Genomic DNA, 21250 nt, shown 5'->3' on the forward strand with positions numbered 1-21250 from the left:
CTGTAATAACAAGGTTCCCACCTCATAGGCCTGCTTCACTGTCATTGTCTGGTTTCAAATGGGCAATTGATTTTGCCGCTAATAACCTTTATTGCCTTAGCTGCGCTTGGAGAGGTCAGAGGTGCTTTACGGGGTCGTTTTATTAGATCGATCCCAGGGGATGAAATCTGCTCTTCAAGAATAACTGCTCAGAAATAACTGCAGAAGTCTTCAAGAATAAAACAAAAAATGTTACTGCGCAAAGGAGACAGTCCTGCTTTTTAGCATTACATTTGGTATTGTTCATTTTTTTTAAGTAAGAAGAAATGTAGAAAAACAGAAACAACTCAACCGGATACATACTTTCTTATAATTTCATATCTCATAGAATGCTAATACCATAATATTTCACAGCAACATAAAGCGGATCAAGCAGTTTTGGTACTATTTCTCACAAAGATAAGTTCTTTAGAAACATGGAAATATATTATGCATGCTTTTTTTCTGTTTTTCTTCAGGATTAACGGGCAAGATTATAGGAATAAGTACTTTCTGCACTTTGTCTTGCCTTTGTGAAATGAAACAATTCGGCATACACTTGGATGAAGTGATTAGCCTGAAAGTGTTAGCGTTGCCTATCACCGCTCGACAACTTAAAAAATGCTAAATCCTTTCTTTACCAAAGAGCTGTGCCCCTGCGTTGACTCCGCCTTTGCCCGGCTCCAGCAATGACAAATTGTTCTGGTCACTCTAGGATCTGTCCCCGGAATACAGAACAGATTAAACTGTCCATGTGCTGCTGCACCTGCGCCGTGCCGAACATCCATTATCTCCCATGATGCAGTGGCTGCTCGGTGGCAGGGTGTATTCACGCAGGGGGCACCTCATTGACCCCTGGTACCGTCTGATCTATTCAGTGGCAAAAGTCTATGAACGACAGCAGCCCAAAGAAAAAGAAGGCAACCTGATGGGAGCTCTGCAAAGCAGTCTGATCCCTCTCCTTTTAACACAAACTGCAAGCTTTTTCTCGGAACGGCCCGTGACAATTGACCACACACCTGCTGTAGCTTGTCTGGTGCTTGCTTTGTACTGATGCTAGTTTCGCACCAACGGAAACTTCATCACCCTGCAAAACAGTTTGCATGACTGCATGGTTGACTCACCTCTCGACATAGAAGATTAAGATCCTTCTGCTTCTGGGCTTTCTAAGGACTCACATTTAAATCCCAGTCTTTTGCAGTTTTAGCATCATGCCGTGCTGGGCGTTTTCATTAACTAATGGCCTGGCTGTGCCAATAGCCTATGGAAGTGATCTAGAGTTTAACATTGTCCTTGTCCGGAAATACCCCCGTGTCTTTTGGGTTTGAATGGTCTTACACAAGATCTTTCATGATCACGTTTAGTGAACTGTCAAACTATCTGAAGTTCTTTTGAAAGTTTCAGATCAGCAGATCAAGATTAGAAATGAGCACTGTCTGTGCCGGAGCTTGGGTTTTCCTCCTTTTGTTTTTTAAAAGGGCAGTTTAACCAACAGGACCACCACAGCAAAAAAGAGAAAGTGTTGATCCCACCCGTTTCAGCCCATCATTGACTGATGGGATAACAATTCCATTCCAGACCATTCCATTTCTCACATAAAAAGATCATTTCTGAAACTCAGACATGATTCAGAAAATCAAACAATTGGTTAAATTAAGGGTTTGATCATTTTAACCAATTAAGGTCTACGAAAGACAAGAGAGGGTCCTCTGGGGACAGGACTGGAAAACTGTGGTCTAGAGAGACTTGAGAGAAAATGAAAGCTGCAGCATTCTTTACTACTGTTAGAACATTCCAGACTATGCGTAAAACATACATTAACCTTCTGCATATGTTATACTAAATATATACTGTATATATATTCAATTTTGGGGCTACTGCTAACCCTTTCTGCCTGTCAACATTTGCAGGCGCTGGAATTGAATATACGAGTTTTATGCCACATGTTTATGGTCCTTGCTCTCCTTCATCTCCTCCACTGCTCATTTCCAATGCTTTCCTTATTATTATTGAAGGGTTTCCTTTAGGAGATCCGCTGATCCTTTCAGAGCAGGGGCTCGTTCTTTTCAACTCGCAATGTAATGTAGACACGCACTCTTATGAAGCAGAACAGCGGCTGTGCTGTGAGAAAACGAGAGGCTAGTTTTTAAGAGCCGGCCTGGGGAGAGTGGGAAAAGGAGACACAGTAACTGCACTTTCCAACTCCTCCTTGTGTCAAAGCATGAGCACACCTCCCGTTCACTACAATACGTGCTCCGGCAAAACCCCTCCTTATATGGTTAGGGACTGATAAGAGATAGACTTATAATAACATATTATAGATAAAATGCCTTATCTCCACTCCCGGTGAATGGCTGGCTGAGATCCTTTCAGGCCGATATGCAACTGATTTAGGGAATTGTTAGTAGCAGCCCTTTCCTGTCGACATTTAAATGGTATTGTTAGAATCGGTGTAGTGACAGATAGCTCCTCTCACTGTGTGGTTTGATTTTGACACGGTTTATATATATGTATGTATTAAAGTTTTACAATGCCCCCTGATTTGCAGTCAATGCTCTGATTGTTGAGATACACAACTAACATGCTGTCTTTCAGACTTTATTGATGGTAATCTTTGGGGCACAAATAAATGTCCAAAGCAGTGTCCAAACTTAAACCATTTCAAAGGGTTACAAGGGGTGTCCTGGTCTAAAATGTTGACATTCCCCTGGATGGTTCTAAAAGATTTATCCAATTGCAATTATTGAACATGGGGAGATAGCTACATTCTAAAATAAAAATAAGTCTTGACCCTTGATTTAAAATGAGTTTAGATTTAAAAGGTTATCTGGCAGATAATTCCTCCAATGCAGAGCCCGAACACAGAAAACAGCTTCTTTCCTTCTAAGACTCTCTCCCTCAAAGCAGAGGCACCCAGTCAGTTGTCCGCAAAGGGTCAGACAGACAACCAGGCTGCAACTCAGACAAGTGATCTGGTGCCGTTTCTTTCAGTACTTTAAACACACGTAACAGGATTTCCAAATGAATTTTATATCTCCCTGGAAGCCAATGCAGAGATGCCAACACAGGAGTCATAAGTGGCCAGCATCACTCTTCACGCTGCAAGTCACAAGTGGCAGCCCACTGAAGCTCAGCAGGTGGGAGCCTGGTCAGTACCTGGATGGGAGACTCCTGGGAAAAACTAAGGTTGCTGCTAGAAGAGGTGTTAGTGGGGCCAGCAGGGGGTTCTCACCCTGTGGTCTGTGTGGGTCCTAATGCTACAGTATAGTGCCGAGGACACTATACTGTAAACAGGCGATGTCCTTCAGATGAGACGTAAAACCGAGGTCCTGACTCTCTGTGGTCATTTAAAATCCCAGAGCGTTTCTCAAAAAGAGTAGGGGTGTAACCCCGGAGTCCTGGCAAAATTTCTCCCTGGCCTTTACCAATCATGGCCTCCTAATAATCCCCATCTATAAACTGGCTTCATCAATCTGTTCTCCTCCCCACTGAGAGCTGGTGTGTGGGGAGTGTACTGGTGCACTCTGCTCTCCTCCCCACTGAGAGCTGGTGTGTGGGGAGCGTACTGGTGCACTCTGGCTGCTGTCGCATCCTCCAGGTGGGGCTGCACACTGGTGGTGGTGGAGGGGATCCCCATTACCTGTAAAGAGCTTTGAGTGGAGTGTCCAGTAAAGCGCTATATACATGTAAGCAATTATTATTATTATTATTATTATTATTATTATTATTATTATTATTATATGTGCTCTATCTTGTGCTCTAGCAAGGACCCCAGCAGCTGAATGCGGTAAGGCTGTAGCCTCATGTGTAATAAGTTCAGTGAAGAGAGCTGTATGGTAGCCCAGTCTGGACAAAATAAAAGCATGTCTTTCTCAGCATCGGATAAAAAGAAAATATCGAATTTTTGGAAATACAGTGATGTGAAAAAGAAAGTACCCTTAAGATTCTATGGTTTTACATATTAAGACATATCTGACCTTCATATTTTACAAGTAAAAGTTATGCGTGTTATTTGTCACTTGAGGTCAGCTTTATTTACTGTTAGGACATGGTGGACACTAGCTGATGGTCTGATACAGTATGTCTTAATATCAATTCCTAGTTTGTTTGGCCCTTCACCCTCCTTCACTTTCTAACTAAAGTTATAGATTAAGGGAAAAGGCTGTGATTAAGACATTATTGTTTTTCAAACTGAGCCAAACTGAGTTTCAAAAATAAAAATTATATTTTAGAATAATGCACACAATAAATACATTAATTAAAAAGAAAATGCCAGAGCAAACATTCATATGTATATACAAAGTACGTTATATAGAGGAAAGATACTGTACTGTTGTTAATGAAGAGAGGGAAGGATATTATAAACAGATTGTGCCTACTTTGCGCAAAATACATATCTTTATGAAATGTTTATAACTAATGCAAAAATATAGTTAATACTGGAAAGCCATGATATAAGACGGATATAAGGTTGCTTAGTACCTCACAGTTCATGAAGATATTACACAACTGGATACTGTGCCAGTATCTGGCAGACCTCAGAGACATTCTGTAAATAAAATCCAGGCTTCACACATAGAGCAAACACATATTCTTCAGTTAATTCTTATCTCAGTGAAGGATATGATTAAGAGAGAGAGAGAGCAACCCACTTTCTATGTTACCTTTGAGACTATATACATAATGGTTAATAATTTGAACATAGATCCCGAAAGATAAACTTTCCAGTTAAACAACACTATGTTTACCCAGTGAATCAAGTAGGCAATGTGTCAGCACAACAGTGAAAGTTCTCTCTAAGGTTTAGAGCTGTACAATTTTAATCTATTTAAAACAATGGACCTAAAATGCACCCTTGTGGAACACCACAAGGACTGATATACAAAGAAATTCAAACCCACCTGGTTTTTTAAATAGCTTTTTCAATGTTGCACATTTTACTAGTTATTACAGCCGAGGTTAAAACCATCTAGGGTGTGTTTATACATGTGCAGCTTGTGTACAGTGAGGTGAGCAACGATTTTACAAAGCTACAGAGTTTAAGGATGTGATTTCTTCCTATCTCATTGTTACCTGTTGTGGTGGGGACCCTGAAAGGGTGCCCTGAATGTGAGGTGACTTGTGTTTCCTAAATGAAGCATGGTAACACTTAGTCCCGAGCTCTTTTTGATTGAGAAGACTGGGCTCTGGGCTTCTTTACAGAGTAGAATATCCACCTTTTCTCTCCTGCAGTGATGCACAGCGACCTACTCACTCGATCTCCAGATAGATTAGTGCAACTGGGCACTGAAAGTAATACTTCCCTGCCCATCTACTATTTATTCAATACCTAACATCTCCATGGAAACAATCACAATCGGGGGTGGGGGGTGGGGGGGCTCATTTTCACAGAACGGGTAGAGCTACACAGCAGCTGGGTAAACAATATAGTGCATTTGTGTTTGACACCCGTGATATGTGTTCAATAAGCATTACAGATATTCATTTGTATTCTATCATCATCCAGAAACTCTTGCCTGCAATACAGGTGGACGCAATCGGGGTGGAGTGCCCCACCGTTAGGCAGAACTGCTACAGTCTTCTACTGTAATCTCTCTGTTCAGGACAGGAGCAGTGAACACTGGCACTCTGGTGTGCTGTTCATCCAGTGATCTGAAGAATTAGTCATGCTGTTTTGTTGATGTTAAGGTTAACAGGAAGCTCAGAGGACTGGAGCAAAAATAAACTCTATAAAAGTCTATTATATAGCAATAAATGCAGACTGTATGAAGTGTGCTGGGGCTTACCATTGTGCAAATACTCTGCTGGTCATCTCTGCCATTACTTGCAAAAGTATTCACCAGCTTGGGCTCTCCAGGGAAGGCAGGTGTGTGGCAATTCGGGAAGCCTGCCAGAAGAGACAAGTTTGTATGAGGAGCCCAGCGAACGCAGTAGAGAGCAATCAGCATGCAGCTAAAGCATCCGACAACCCGAGCTGGGTAGAAAGGGCGGCGCTCAGGGCGAACATGCCTGGTTGTATAAGGTTACTCTACACATCTCCAGGAAGCATTAACATCAGGCGTATCGCACTCCGCCGACACATACCTCCTCGCTAGAGGGTAAGGTCTAATTACAGCTGCCTTTTGAAATTGCTGCCTGATTTTCTTAAGAATTAATGTGAGAGTGCAACCCCTCTGCATTTCACCGTGCTTGCCAATACAAATCTGCTGAAAAAAGGACAGCCTTCAGCACATGAGATGTACTCGTGTACTGTATCACTCACTGCCCGTTTTCACGGAAGTGAAGCTAATTCAAAAGACAGAACATGGCCTTGGTTGATTTTGCGTTTCACTGTTCAACTGTAGCATGTGACATGCCAGGAGTCCAAAGGTTTATTAACCTGCCCTGGCTTCTTTCAAGTAACAATTGGATGAGATCCTTGGATCAATTAACTACTAACTACCAAACGAGCTCGGAGGACCAAATGACCTCTCGTTGGAACCTCTCTGAAGGCTACATCATTTTGTAATAATTAGCTCTTGCTGTTTTACAAGTACTGGCAAGAGATAATTACAATACACAGTCTTAAAGCCAATGGTCTTGAAACACCCCATAAAGCTGGAAGGTGTGCCTTGTACAAAATACAGTATTTGTATGTGTACAGTATAGAGGATTATAACTTGCAGCCAAATGGTGTTTTTCCACAGTGAAATCCTACTGTATGTTTGTGCAGGTGAAGGACGATTGATACACATCAGTTTTGTTTTTTGTTTGGGGCGAGACTAACACCATGGTAAGGACCAACCTAACAACACCACAGGCTGAAGTGTGGAATAGCAGGCTAGGTGCTGGCCAAGGGTTCGAATCCCAGGTGAGATTCTCCTGTTTCTCTCTTCAATGAACAATGAGGTGTCTCATGCAGACTGTTTGTCTAAATGGATAACTCTCCTGGGCATTATTGGATGACACATTTGGCATCAATATTACTAGACAAGTCAAGGTTTTGTTAAATAAAAATAATTTTCTTGTATTGAAACCCTGTATTTTTCACCCAAATGTACACTTCAAATGTATTCTTCTGAATTTGTAAAATCAGAAAGACTCCATTCTACTAAAGACACACAGGTAAGTCAATTGGCTACTGGGAAAATTGGCCCTGGTCTGAGTGTGTCTGTGTGTGGCCTGCAATGGACTGGTGTCCCATCCAGGGTGTATCCTGTTTTGTGCCCGTAGCTTCCTGGGACAGACTCCAGCTCCCCCGCCACCCTGTACTTCATAAGCGGTTATTGAAAGTGATGTGACGATGATGTGATATTAGTATCAGTTATTTGGTAACTTATAATCAGGCAACAGTGTCTTGTAGTGTTTCTATCTCTAGATTGTAGCATTGTAATTGGTTTTCAAATTTCCCCTTTCCTTTAGACTACTCTCTTTCCAAAACTGGAAATCAACATGCATCCCTTTCAGTGCTTTACACCGCTAGTGGTAGGAGCAGGGTACAAGGCACTCCACAAGATGCATGCACTTCGTGCCCATCACTCCATCCCATAAAAAAATCCAACATTATAATAGATTTTATTTTAGAACATTTATGTTGAAGGTTTAGAATTTCAGCCAGGTTAGTCACCCTAGTAAAGCTCACTGTGTTGTGACTAAAACACAAAACTGCACAAATGAAATATAATGATAAATAAAGGTTTGGGGGAAAAGCATGTATCAGTCAAAAAGTCACTTTTAGCTACAAAATTACAAAATAATTATAATATTAGTGTCTGTCGTATTCTATCCATACATATTCTGTGATTCAGAACAAGGCAACAAAACCTCCAGTGATACTACGCGGCCTTATTAAAAGCAGCTTTCTGAATAATCCAATAGAAATATTGCTTTTGATTTCGGACGGTTTTGCCGACAAATACGACTTACTCGTTAACTCTGCATGCAGATCACGTTGGAACTTTTCTAATGTGAAATGTCAGCTGCACAATCTGTACTCATTTGCTCTTACATCACAGTACAGTACATTAGTCATTACAGAGACTAGTGAGCAGAAAGGGCCACATCACGTTGCAATTCATGGGAACTCGAACGTGAGTTTGCAACAGCATAGCGACTTACAGCACTTTCACAATTTCACAAAAGTTCACAATTCTGTGCTTAATTCAAAATTTGTAAAATATTTCTATAATGTCAATGAATTAATTTTGATACAAGATTTAACAACCAGTCGGACAAATTGGGACTGCAGTTCCCCTTTAATATTCCTAGTTTACAGTCTATATTTGATTTTGCTGTTCTTTTCCTGGCAGCATGCTTACTTAGCTTTTCTTATTAATGATAAATGTACCTTGTCAGACTGGACTACTACTAAATATGAGGTCATTAAGTTTCACTTACGAGCCATAATTACGTTCAGGTTTATTGTTTTACTATTGCAGGTCTGTTCAGGACTGTCAGATTATCACATGCAGCACATTGCAAAGCCATGGGCCTCAAGGGCAGTAGATGTCAGGTTTGCGTATGCAGCAGATTACCCCGCCAAAATGTTTTGGTAATGAAAAAATTAAATCCCCATGAGACAAGCTGATTCCAGATCCCAAATAAAGAGCTTCCGGAGCGGAAGCAGGTGTACAAATACAGATGTCAACTGTCCTGGAGAGGCGCTGTTTACACACCGCGTTTCTCACCTCTCCCACCCGCCCGTGCCTGTGACGTTACAAGCACACCCGTCATGGCTAACAGGACGGTAACCTCTGGGGGTCTGCACGAAATCTGTGTGCGCATGTCAGAAACGCACCTCGAAACTTAAGAACAATCACAAACGCCAGGAGCCCATTATATTATCCCAGTTCATTTTTTTTGTTAGCTGATTAATCCAAGTTCTTGTCCAGCCAGGGCACCGGCTTCAACAGCAGTGCTGGGTAGCTTGTTCCACACCCCCACCACGCCTAACTTTCAGGTCTGTTTGAACCACAATTTATAGACACTAGAAAACCTTAGGAGGAGAAGGCCCGTGCCTTTTGGTTTGTCAACATTCTCAAGTTATGAGTTTCCAAGGCCAAAGGATGAGTATTCCTATGGCAATACTGTGTACAACAGTGATTCTCACCCTCTGTCCAGATGTGGTCCACACTGCTGGTATTGGGACAGAACACACCTGCTGCGGAGTCCGTGGACACACTGAAACCGTGCTCACTCCTAGTCTTAAGTGACTGTGTTCCTGCTTGGTTTTTCCTCTAGCTGAGTCCTTAATTACGGTAATTGATATCAGTTTTCTGCTAGAAACTCATTTTTGAATTTGCTTTTAGGTCGTATGAAATTTAATGGGATTGGTCACTGGTATCCACCCTAGACTAATTAGCGAGTTTCAGAACGGCCCCCATCCAGGTGTGTTAACTGAAATGGGACCAGCGGGACTTGGAAAAAACAAATAGAAAAATCAATCCCACTTGTGTCTGTTCATTCTAAAATGGTCCGTTAGGAGCCTGTTAGTAAGTATTAAAGGATTTAGCAAATTGAGGAAAGGCCCGCAAAGACAATTCTACATTCTAAAGTCATTGGAAATCATTTAAACAGGGAATGTTTGAAACCAAGAACTGAGTGCAGAAAAAAAGGCTTTAACAAGCAAACAGATCAGTTATAGGCACTAGTCAGAACCAACAATTAAGGGTCCAGATGGAGCACCAGCAGACATAGGGGCAACCCAGCACCGCAGTCCTACCCTCCTGAGGTATGTATCCTCAACAGCTAACTGCAAAGCCTCAGACTCGATGCACGTCTGCCTTACGCACTTCCTGCAAGGTCTGCCATGTTTATTTTCTCACTACTATACTGTATATGTATTGCTCTCCGCAGTATATCTGTCGTTCTTGTCATTTATTATGTACAGTCTGCATTGTGCGGTGCTGCCTGTTGTACTGTGTCGTCTGCTGTACTGTGTGTGTGTTTCCCGAGAGATCAGTGTGAATAAGAATTCCAATGTACATGCGGCAGCAAACTCCTCCACTACTCATTGGGGTCCGATGTTTGAAAGAATGACCCTGCTCCGGGTGCTGTGTTTCTGCCCAAGAAGCATGTGCTTCATTGCTCGGCGTGCAGGTGGTTATTTAAACAGACGGGCTTATCTTTCAGGCTTCCTAGTAAACATCCATATCGGTCTGCACGAGCAGCATGGGAGGATAAGGGAGAGTAACCCTCTCTGCTGCTTTAATGAACCTCCATCAGCACTGGCAGTGAGTTTTCAACAAATACCTGGGTATGGAAAACACAACTGCCCTTCAGCTTTCATCAGCCCTGGGTTTACAGGCCTTTTATCAGCTCTGTTGACAGGACTTGCTGTCTACCAGACGTCAGCCGGCGTCATTGTGTTCTTTCATTCTCCTGTTCACACATCTGCCAGCTAACGCCCAGCTACTGCGGCTCTCCATCTTTGCTGCAGAGGAGGAAAGGGCGATATTAAGAATCACCTGGAAATGTGAGGCCCTTGTGTTGTTTACGGACTCCATTTCCAAAAGCAGCATGGCACCCCGCGGGGCCTGCGAGGAGGTCTCCCCTGTGCAGTGGACTGGGATCCAGGTGGGGCTCCTGCCAGCTCCGATGGTCCAGCAGCAGGAGGCGCACCTGAGACAGCGATTCTGCTTCGGTCCCATTGCCCAGAGTCAGGGAGGACGTCCTCTTTGACAGCTCTGAAAAGCAAATAAGCCACAGCGCATTTCTTCCGCCCAACTCCAGGACACCGCTCTGCTAAACATTTACTTTCATTGGCTAGACAGTAGTTTGTCATGTTATTTTCCATTAATCTTCTGTTTTCCCACTTCTCAACTGCCCGTGCTTTGCTACTAATAACAACTCAATAGATTTACTGTATGTGCTACCTTGTGTCCCAACAGATCGTAAAGTGTTTTATACAGTATACAGGAAAAGATCCATGGCCACCTGGGTCCTACGTAGCTGCTGTTCTGCACACGACACAGAGAAGTCAGTGATCACAAACCCAGGGGAGAATGTAGCCAAGGCTTCTGGGTGAGGTCCCCTCATCCTTTGAAAAGTGCCTTGGGGTCTTTAATGGCCAACTAGTCTGCAGTTTGGTTGAAAGTGTTTTCCAGAAGTACAAAACCTCCCACTGCACGGTGTTCCCAGTCACCATACTGGGACATTGGTTGGAGAAGTTTGGTTTAGAAGGAAGGGCGCCACCTAGTGGTCCTCTTACTTCTTCTCTTGCTTCTTCCTCTTACACAGCAATCTGGATTTCCTTAAAGTCCCTCCATGCCAGTGTGGACCAGGCCCAGCCTTGCTTAGCTTCGGAGATCTGTTGCCTTAATTTAGGACACCATTGTGTTTTTTTACCGTTGTGTACTATAGTAAAGGTCAACAGGCAATGGGACTCTGTAATTATTCGTTTTACTTTGAGTGCAACAATGTCATTCCTCTGCTCAACTGCAGGTGGTATGTTCATATTTGATCCATCTGTCCTGTTATCTGAGGACCTAAAAATGGATATTTTGTGGTATTGATTTGGTTCATATAATGATGGCGCATCAAAAGAACAAATTTATCATTTTCGATGTGGTTGAATTCAGCAGCTAGATGAAGAAAAGAAGAAGTATATGGCTTTCACACTGTACATCCAAGAGAGAAAACAAAAAATTATTTTATGAAGGCTGGTCAAAAGAGCCTATATTCTGTCCTGTACAACACCAAATGCCAATTCCATGATTTGACAACATGAAACCACAACTTAATTAGCCTCATTGGTGAACAATAAACAAATGGAATTAGAAATTAATTACACAAACCATTCTTCCCCCAGCACAGAAAGGCTGTGCTTGTTCCCAGTAGGTTATGATCAGAGAGAGAAGTGGCTGAGCTCTCCGCTGATGGACATGTGTAACTGACAGTGACGACAGTTACCAGTAAGTTTCTGCTCATTCGGTCACACGTTATTAAATACTCGATTTGTAACAAAGTGTTACTGGCACTTTGCCCATGCAAATGTCAGCCCATGACTGGAGAGCAGTTTTCTGAGTCCATTGATGTTTTTTTTCATCAGGGGACATTTTCATTGTGTTGCCTTAGCTATGCTACAGTGAGTTTCTCCTCTAAAAGTTCCAGGCTGTTGCAATGTAGTTTGGCACTCACTTTTTATCATGAATCTCCAGTCAGATTCAGAGATTCCATTTCAGTCATTTAAGACATAGACACCTTTTTTTAAAATCCATGCTTTGAAGGAGGGGGGTATTTTCTTAAAAAAGCAGAAGTGGTAAAAAGTAAGAAACAATTCTGTTTTGGGAAATATGAATGAAAGCAATTTTTTTTTGTTGTTGGTCAAAATAAACCTGAAAAAAGCAAAATAATAGTAACCATAATATTAATAATTAACCTTGAAGTGGAAAGGAAAGCAGAAAAAACAGTATCATGTCTTTCCTTTTCTTCTGAGATCCACTATTGCAATATTTAAATGCTTATAACTTAAACTTGTTAAACCCTCGGCCTGCATCAGAAATAACTACGGGTCTTAATCTTGATGTACTGAAAAGATGTAAAAGCATCACTGCAAAACACTCCAAAACAGATTGATTTCTGAAATAAAAAATGTTTTAGAACTAATGCACACTACTTGACTGGACATATTTAAATATTTTTAACACAGGAGTTAAAAATACTTTATACTGTAAATATGCTTTCTGCACAGGAGCCCTTTAAGATGGGAAACAAGGAGATAGACGCAGTACAGACACAGTACTGAATACTGCCAACGTTCTGCCAACCTGTAACATTGTTAAATAGTAAAGACAGGGCTCTTGCGGAGGATTCTGGGAAAGACCCAAGTTATTATTTTACATAGGAATTTATTTCTATGTTTTTAATGGTCCAGAAGAAAATCTCAGGTTTTATAAGGCACTTTGAAATGGTTTGCTCACCAAGAAAATCTGAAACGATGGATTGACTGAGAAGCATTGGAGTCGAGGCCATATTGGACAGTTAACGCAGAAGATGTGAAAAATGCTTTTCAGTGAGGCAGCAGGAGGATGAGCAACAGGATCATTCGAGGGCAGAGTAGATGAAACACCAGACCAGGGTTAAAGTCTTATCACACACATAGAGTAGGTTGCTTTACAAGTTAACAAGACAACCGCGCAAACAGAATGCACAACTTGACAGAGAATGGCACTCTGCTTCGCCAGACTCAGTGACTTTAACACCTGCTTACAGTTATTTGGGTTATTTGATCTGAATTGCTTAGCACTTGTCCCATGATTGGTCAAATTCACATTGAAGAAATATTAGCCATGATGAGATTACTGAATTACCGAAATATAACCAGCACTTTCATCTTCTTAGCACTGTGGGAAAGGTACTGTATAAAAAGGGCAAAGAAATTATTAGGATATACTGTATTGGGATGTATAGTTGGAAGCATTTAGAATATTGTGCATCATTTTGCTTACCATGTTACAAAAAACATAGCTCAGAGAAAAACAAGCCAGATATGTTCAATGCCCATTCTCACCTGTTCAATCGCTCTGATTGATAAAGTGAAGCTTTAAAAAAAAACGATGAGAAAAACACAAAGCATCAATACATCTACTCTGAACGTCTTTGCTGTCAGCCTGCCGTAAGCTTGTCTCCCTAATAGCTTCAGGAACAGTATTTGTTTGCCTTTTTCAGCCCATTTGGTGAAACACCTTGCCAAGGATTAGCTGATGAAAATCTCTCCTATACCCTGAGGGAGGCTGTCAGCTTCGTTACATAACACCACACTTTCCATCTGAAAGCTAAGCCCTCCTAAGACGACAGGAACATTGTGTGTCACCGTCTACATAAACAAATCAAGGACTAAGAAAACAAGAGGACACAGCCCTGAGGCTGAGCGTCCAGCCAGTCAGGCACGGGTGCGACTCTCACAGCGCGCGCAAGCAAGCTTACCGAAGATTTGTGGGACTGCCCAGTAGAAAGATGATAAATGATACCAGTTTAAAATTAACACAGTTACACTATCATTCCATTGTGAGTAATATCTTTAAATTACAAAACTACTCAGAGCAATATCTCATAAAGCAAACCTATTTACATAAAATTATGTTTTAATCAAACTGGTCTGTTTTTATATGTATCACACCCTTGACAGGATGATATAAATATAAACTAGAAAATATGCTGGCCGTGTGATTTCCACAGCACGGGGAACTTTGAAGTATCTAAATATAACAATGATTGTACAAAACGCTTTCATTACCGGAGTGGTGTTGACTTTCAGAATGAGGTCGCCCTTCAAATCCTTCAAATGTAAAAAGGTGCTGTCCTACGGATGTTAAACAGTGGTTCTGACTCTCTGTGGTCATTAAAAATCCCAGGGGGTTCTCTAAAAACTAAATAGCCAAACTGCAGCTCCTTTGGCAAATCACCCATAATGGCTACATGGACACACAGTTTTCACTGTATTCAGCATACTGCACTACTTGGACATAATGTATTGCATAGACCCTGGACACATAGCAGCTCTTTTCATATTGAGCTCTGTCTGAGTTTATTTTATTCAATTTCTATTGCACTATTTTCTATTATTCTGTAGCTTTTATTTTGTGATTTTTATTTTTCGCAGTGAGCTCGTAGAAAACACATTTAATTGCCAGCAACTACTGGTGCACAGTGTATTGTTGTGTATTTGATAAATAATCTTTGATTGATTGATAACTTTGATTGATTGATTAAAACAGTAGGGGTGTTACACTGGCTTCCTGGCCAGATTTCTCCCTGGCCTTTACCAATCATGGCCTCCTAATAATCCCCATCTCTGAACTGGCTCCATCACTCTACTCTCTTCCCCACTGAGAGCTGGTGTGTGGGGAGTGTACTGGTGCACTCTGCTCTCCTCCCCACTGAGAGCTGGTGAGTGCTGAATGTACTGGTGTAATGTGCACAAAATTACCTTAAAGTGCCACACAGTGATCCTGCAAAAGTGTGGCAGAAGGTGTCGTGGTTAGATGAGTTCAAATTGGACCTTTCATGTCTAAAGTGACATGTTTGCTGCAGACTAAACACAGGCCATCTCCCAGTCAACACTGTCCCTGCTGTCTATGGACATGCATCTTCTCATCAGGGACTGGAGAGCTTGTTAGCAATGAAGGGAAAATTCTGGGAATTCTCTGGGAAAATACCAGAGGAAACCTTGTTTCAGTCTGCAAAAGACTTAAAACTAGGTCAATAATACACCTTCCAGAATCCCACTGAGCCAAAGCACAAGGCCGAAGCTACTGTACATGTGAGTTCCTGTATGCTGCAGCCACTGCAGAGCAAGCCGAAGCCCAAGGCTCTTCAGCTGTTCCCCGAGAGAGACGACTGGAGAGAGAGCATGTAGGCAGGGTGAAGGCCGCGAGAGAGAGGAGTGAGGGGGAAGCTGGGTGAGGGCTGCGCGGAGAAACAGACAGGAAGCCCAGCGGGAGAGAGGCTGGCCGGCCAGGGGCAGTGGAGAGGCTGGAGTGGAGCCCCTCAGGGAGGCAGACAGCTGAGCCGGCTGGAGAAAAGGCAGAGACCAGCGGATAATGACTGTGGAGCGAAGGCGAACCTCCCCTGGACCGGTGCTCGAAAAACGCTAGGGAATAAAGATGTTTGAGGTGGCTAGACTGAGCAGACACTTTCACTCCACCAGCTCAATGTCAGAGCACTCATCTGGCGGAGAACGTCGCCTTAAACAGCCAGCCTAATGAGATGATCGACAGGAATATTTGCTGCCGTCCTCATAGAGACACCTCCCCATCCCATTCTCACGGGGTCAGAGGACAGCTGGCCACACATGTGAACACGAGCTTGACAAGAGCTTCTTCAGAAAAAGACAGTGAATGTCTTTGAGCGACCCAGTCAAACTCCTGACTTGAATCCTACTGGGAAGAGGAAAGACTTGAAAGCTGCCTGCCCCAGGCAACCTGAGAGAGCTCGAGTTAACAGGTATGGCAGAGAATTACCCAAGAAGAGCACTCAGGTTTTGAATTAAATATGAAGTTAAAAAAAAAGTGTTTGGATCATTTTCTCAAAATGGAACTCCATAAGAAGGGTCTAAATACTTTTGCAAGGCACTGTACATTAAAATGTGCATGCTGTGCTCCTTTTTCAGTAAGTGCTACTGTATATCTCACTGTACCTGTGTCAGGTGAGCTGCGTCCCCCAGTAAAGCTATCAAAATGGTCCAGAGACACAGTCGAACCTGTTCTTGGGACAAGGGCATCCAGTTCATTGAAAATGGCTGACTGGACATCACTGTCTGGAGAGGGGTGAGATCCCAGCTCACTGCAGTCTGGAAAGAACACCACAACAACACAGGACAAAGAGATTTTATGACCGGCAACAAGAAAAATTCACTTTATAAAGAAGCGTTGTTTGATATTTGCCTTTGTAGTTTATTCCATTTCTCAACCTCTGCTCAAAACTATTTAATTGCACCAATTCCATTCAAAGTTCATTTGACCCTTCCCCACGGTACCAAGGAAGATATTTCTGTTCTAGTAGGTGTAAAGTTGATCTTAATGAAGTTGTTAAACAAAAGTTTGCTGCCCTGCAGCGCTGGGGCCCAGGGTTCAGTTCCCTCAGTTAGCTGTCTGCAAGGAGTTTGCATGTTTGCTCCCATGTGGTCACATGGCTTTCCTCCAGCGCTTCAGTCCAAACAAGGACACACAAAACTAAGGGGCTTCTGTAAAAAAAAAACAGCCCTGGTGTGAGTTTGTGTGTCTGTGAGTCCTGCGATGGACTGGCGTCTCTCCCAGGGTGTACCCTGCCTTGTGCTCGTTGCCTGCTGGGATAGGCTCCTTCTCCCCTGCGACCCTGAATTCGATCAGGAGGTTAGAGAATGGACAGGTGGAAGACTGGGAGGAGTTCAACTTGTTATCTTGCACTTCCACTCTTTTATGTATAAATGTCTCACCTGTCTCCTTTAAAGGCATCTTGTTTTCTGACCCCACCCTGTCTTTACCCTTGTATCTGACTCCCTGGCTCATTCCTCACACTGACAGGAGGGTCACGTCAGCCTCCACCTTCCAGCCAGGCCTGTCGTGTCCTCAGCCAGGAAAATTAACACCAAACACTAAAACATTAAGTATGCCAGCCTTTTAAATTTAGCCATTCTGTGAATCCAAATTTGACTGAACCACCAAAAAATGGAATGATTCTCCTGGATATCTACTGAATTCTCAAGGAAAGGCACTTAGAATTACAAAGAAGACTTTAATAGAAGCTGCAACTGGAAACGTAAAGAGTCTCTTATGGTTTTCTTTAGAAATGTGAAGGTGAGGAATGTTTAATTTTCTGGAAGGAGTGGAAAATCAAAAACAATTAGTTTCTCCTTAGTAAACAAAATGCACAGTGCATGCAGGCAGTGTAAAGAGACTGGACAGTTCAACTGTTTCAAGCACTGTTTCAAAAAGGAGTAAAATGGGTGTTCTCAATATTGGAGACAACAACATGTTGATGAAAAATATATGTTTGCATAGAGTGTGTCACAAGTTTTTTTTTTCAAGAAAATGTTTTGTTTTTCAAACGTACAGTTAAATGCTGAGCTTTTTCAGACTAATTAAAGGGACTGTCTAGCCTTTCATACTAGAATGCACAGGGAAAAACCCACAGTCCTTCAGATAAAGGTGACAATAAAATACCTAAAACAGCACAAAACAAATGTTTAGTTTAACTCGTTTCACGGACGGATTTTCCTCTGTGCTAGCCCAACAATGTAGGCATACACCGCGCTGTCGACTTCCCTGAACACAAGGGGCCATACAATCGTGCGTATCAGCGTCGGCAGAACTTGTTGCACTCTGCTGAGAAAAATGAAGACAAAAGAATTATTTGACTCAACAGTTCAAAGCATATTGCTGCTGTCAAGGGAGCCTTCATCTTCCAAGAAGATGCCATTCTTCCACAGGCAATGGGAGCACCAAGAAGCTCGAATGAAGTCACTCAGTAACAACAGGGTACTTTGTCTCCTTTCCTCCGGCCAAGTCGTGCACTTGAAAGCCATTTAACTCGACGTTGAGGTTGCATGTGAAGCGACGGACAATGAGACGGGCTTCCTCATTGTCAAGGACAGTTAGACTTTGAAGATGATGCTCAAAAGGGGTCAAGACAGGGTCAACTAGCGATTGTTGGGCCCTTGTGCGGCCATCTGAAAAGGAACACCGCGTATATCACAAAGAAATCATCCATCTGAAAGAGCAACAGAAAAGCACGGTCTGGCAACACTGCCAGGAAGGGCCAGCAGCTGATTCTGACACCCCAAGATCGCCAGCAGCGAGCAGCCATTAGCGTCAGTAATACTGTCGCCATTGAAACGAAAGTCTTCCTTCTTTTAGCCCATGTTTCGGATTGTCCTAAAGTTATCCTAGAGACTTTCTAGACAATACGGAGTTTGTAACTGATCGATCAGGACCACATTTCCTCTGCCTGCTCATGTGTTTTGTTTTCTGTTTTTCAGTTCGGCTGGAATAAAAATCTTGCTTCTCTAGGGAGCCAATGGAAAAAAATAAAACTTTTAGAAGAATAGCAATTTGTGTGAAGGCTGTTAATTCTTGACCAACTGTTATTTCTGCAATTTTCTAGATGATGATGATGATACTGTAAGCTATCCAATCATTTCCTACACCGCTTTATGCAAAGCAGGGTAGCGGGAGAGCTGGACTATCGCAGCAAGCAGCGGGGGTAAGCAGGGTATACCCAGGACAGGACGATGATAATGGTATAGTCATACTCATAATAATGGTAACAATACAAAAGTAGTTATGATCCCTGGGACAGAGTGCCTGTTTTCTTTTTTCCTTTGATGAATATGAAATACTCCAATATTTTCCTCTTCCCTTCTGGTATGTTTGTGAGTGTGTATGTGATACAAATGATACTTACCTTTTTTGTTTCCCTAAAATCACTGCAGTGTTTCCCCAGTGGAGTATTGTATTGTATTGTGCTGATCAAGATGGCCACCAGTCACCTTTCCTGTTTGTAGTATCCCACAATGCTCCCACAAATGGTCTTAAGGGGAAAGGTTACTGGTGAGCCATCTATAACAGATGTAAGATTATTTGTTTTGTTTAAGTGCATATATAACTGTTGCATGTTGCATAACTGTTGCTCTGTTTAAATGTATAATTTTTTATGGATGGTTAAATACTTTGTTTTGACCAAATTGCCCAGGTCTGTGAAAAGACGTGAGTGGGTCCCTTTAAGAGAGGAAGGTCCTTGGAGAGGAGGGGCTATAAAAGGCACTGGGAGAGCTCAGCAGAGAGAGGGTGCCTTGGAGAGGAGGTGTGCAGAGAGTACTCCTGTGAGGGTTTTTTTTTTTGTAATCCCTATCCTGATGGCAGTAAATCCAGTTGTGTTTGCATTTGAAGACTGCAGTTTGGGAGTTTCTTTTCTTTTGATTCAAACCTGGTTGCTTGGCCAGCGACAATCCCTTTCCCTTACACTGAAAGCACTGTATGATCAAGCACCTATAACATATAACAGAAGAAACAAGACAGTAAAGAAAGCCAAATCAGCACAGTACAAACAAACAGTTCAAAGTTACAAAGTCTCTAATCTGTGCAGTGAGTTCCAGGGATGTGATGCCATCCACAGGAGACTCTGTCCCACTGTGTGAGTCTGGTCTTGGGCAGAGAGGGGAGACTCTGTCCCACTGTGTGAGTCTGGTCTTGGACAGAGAGAGGAGACTCTGTCCCACTGTGTGAGTCTGGTCTTGGACAGAGAGAGGAGACTCTGTCCCACTGTGTGAGTCTGGTCTTGGGCAGAGAGAGGAGACTCTGTCCCACTGTGTGGGTCTGGTCTTGGGCAGAGAGAGGAGACTCTGTCCCACTGTGTGAATCTGGTCTTGGACAGAGAGGGGAGACTCTTTCCCACTGTGTGAGTCTGGTCTTGGGCAGAGAGAGGAGACTCTGTCCCACTGTGTGAGTCTGGTCTTGGGCAGAGAGAGGAGACTCTGTCCCACTGTGTGAGTCTGGTCTTGGACAGAGAGGGGAGACTCTTTCCCACTGTGTGAGTCTGGTCTTGGGCAGAGAGAGGAGACTCTGTCCCACTGTGTGAGTCTGGACTTGGGCAGAGAGAGGAGACTCTGTCCCACTGTGTGAGTCTGGTCTTGGACAGAGAGAGAAGACTCTGTCCCACTGTGTGAGTCTGGTCTTGGACAGAGAGAGAAGACTGTCCCACTGTGTGAGTCTGGTCTTGGGCAGAGAGAGGAGACTCTGTCCCACTGTGTGAGTCTGGTCTTGGACAGAGAGAGGAGACTCTGTCCCACTGTGTGAGTCTGGTCTTGGACAGAGAGAGGAGACTCTGTCCCATTGTGTGATTCTGGTCTTGGGCAGAGAGAGGAGACTCTGTCCCACTGTGTGAGTCTGGTCTTGGACAGAGAGAGGAGACTCTGTCCCACTCTGTGGAGTTGGGTCTTGGGCAGAGAGAGGAGACTCTGTCCCACTCTGTGGAGTTGGGTCTTGGGCAGAGAGGGGAGACTCTGTCCCACTGTGTGAGTCTGGACTTGGGCAGAGAGAGGAGACTCTGTCCCACTGTGTGGAGTTGGGTCTTGGGCAGAGAGAGAAGACTCTGTCCCACTGTGTGATTCTGGTCTTGGGCAGAGAGAGGAGACTCTGTCCCACTGTGAGAGTCTGGTCTTGGACAGAGAGAGGAGACTCTGTCCCACTGTGTGAGTCTGGTCTTGGACAGAGAGAGGAGACTCTGTCCCACTGTGTGGAGTTGGGTCTTGGGCAGAGAGAGGAGACTCTGTCCCACTGTGTGAGTCTGGTCTTGGGCAGAGAGAGGAGACTCTGTCCCACTGTGTGGAGTTGGGTCTTGGGCAGAGAGGGGAGACTCTGTCCCACTGTGTGATTCTGGTCTTGGGCAGAGAGAGGAGACTCTGTCCCACTGTGTGGAGTCTGGTCTTGGACAGAGAGAGGAGACGCTGTCCCACTGTGTGGAGTCTGGTCTTTATTTTTCAATGTCTCTCGAGCAATTAATGTGGCACCTCCTGTTTGTCAGTAGAATAGAATCCCCTTTTCAGTAATCCTTTATTAATCCTTTACACTGTATATAGAGGGGTCTAAACAAAACAGGACACTGTCCCTTGCTATGTCTATGTGTAACCAAAATCAGTGTCTGATGACAGCCTCTTTCTTTTCTAATTCCTAGTTGTTAGGCAGAGCTTGGTTTTCTCTGACTTCTTGCACATCCAAACCCTGTTCCAGTCTTGTGGGAAACTGGCATGATGACACATCCCTTCCACTTTAGGAAG

General features: G+C 43.2%; 1 protein-coding gene across 3 annotated transcripts in view; it reads right to left on the minus strand.

Annotated features, from left to right (window-relative positions):
• Positions 1-21250, minus strand: part of LOC148655381 (uncharacterized) — a 134824-nt gene that overhangs the window by 44059 nt on the left and 69515 nt on the right. For all 3 annotated transcript variants that reach the window (XM_088645981.1, XM_088645980.1, XM_088645982.1), the window contains 3 exons: positions 16136-16288; positions 10464-10682; positions 5805-5905 (listed from right to left, as the gene is read on the minus strand). In XM_088645981.1, the coding sequence (XP_088502107.1) occupies positions 5805-5905; positions 10464-10682; positions 16136-16288 (473 nt within the window). The remainder of the gene's footprint in view (positions 1-5804; positions 5906-10463; positions 10683-16135; positions 16289-21250) is intronic.

Source organism: Lepisosteus platostomus, chromosome 9 (assembly GCF_059453375.1).
Source record: "Lepisosteus platostomus isolate fLepPlt1 chromosome 9, fLepPlt1.hap1, whole genome shotgun sequence".
Taxonomy (NCBI): domain Eukaryota; kingdom Metazoa; phylum Chordata; class Actinopteri; order Semionotiformes; family Lepisosteidae; genus Lepisosteus; species Lepisosteus platostomus.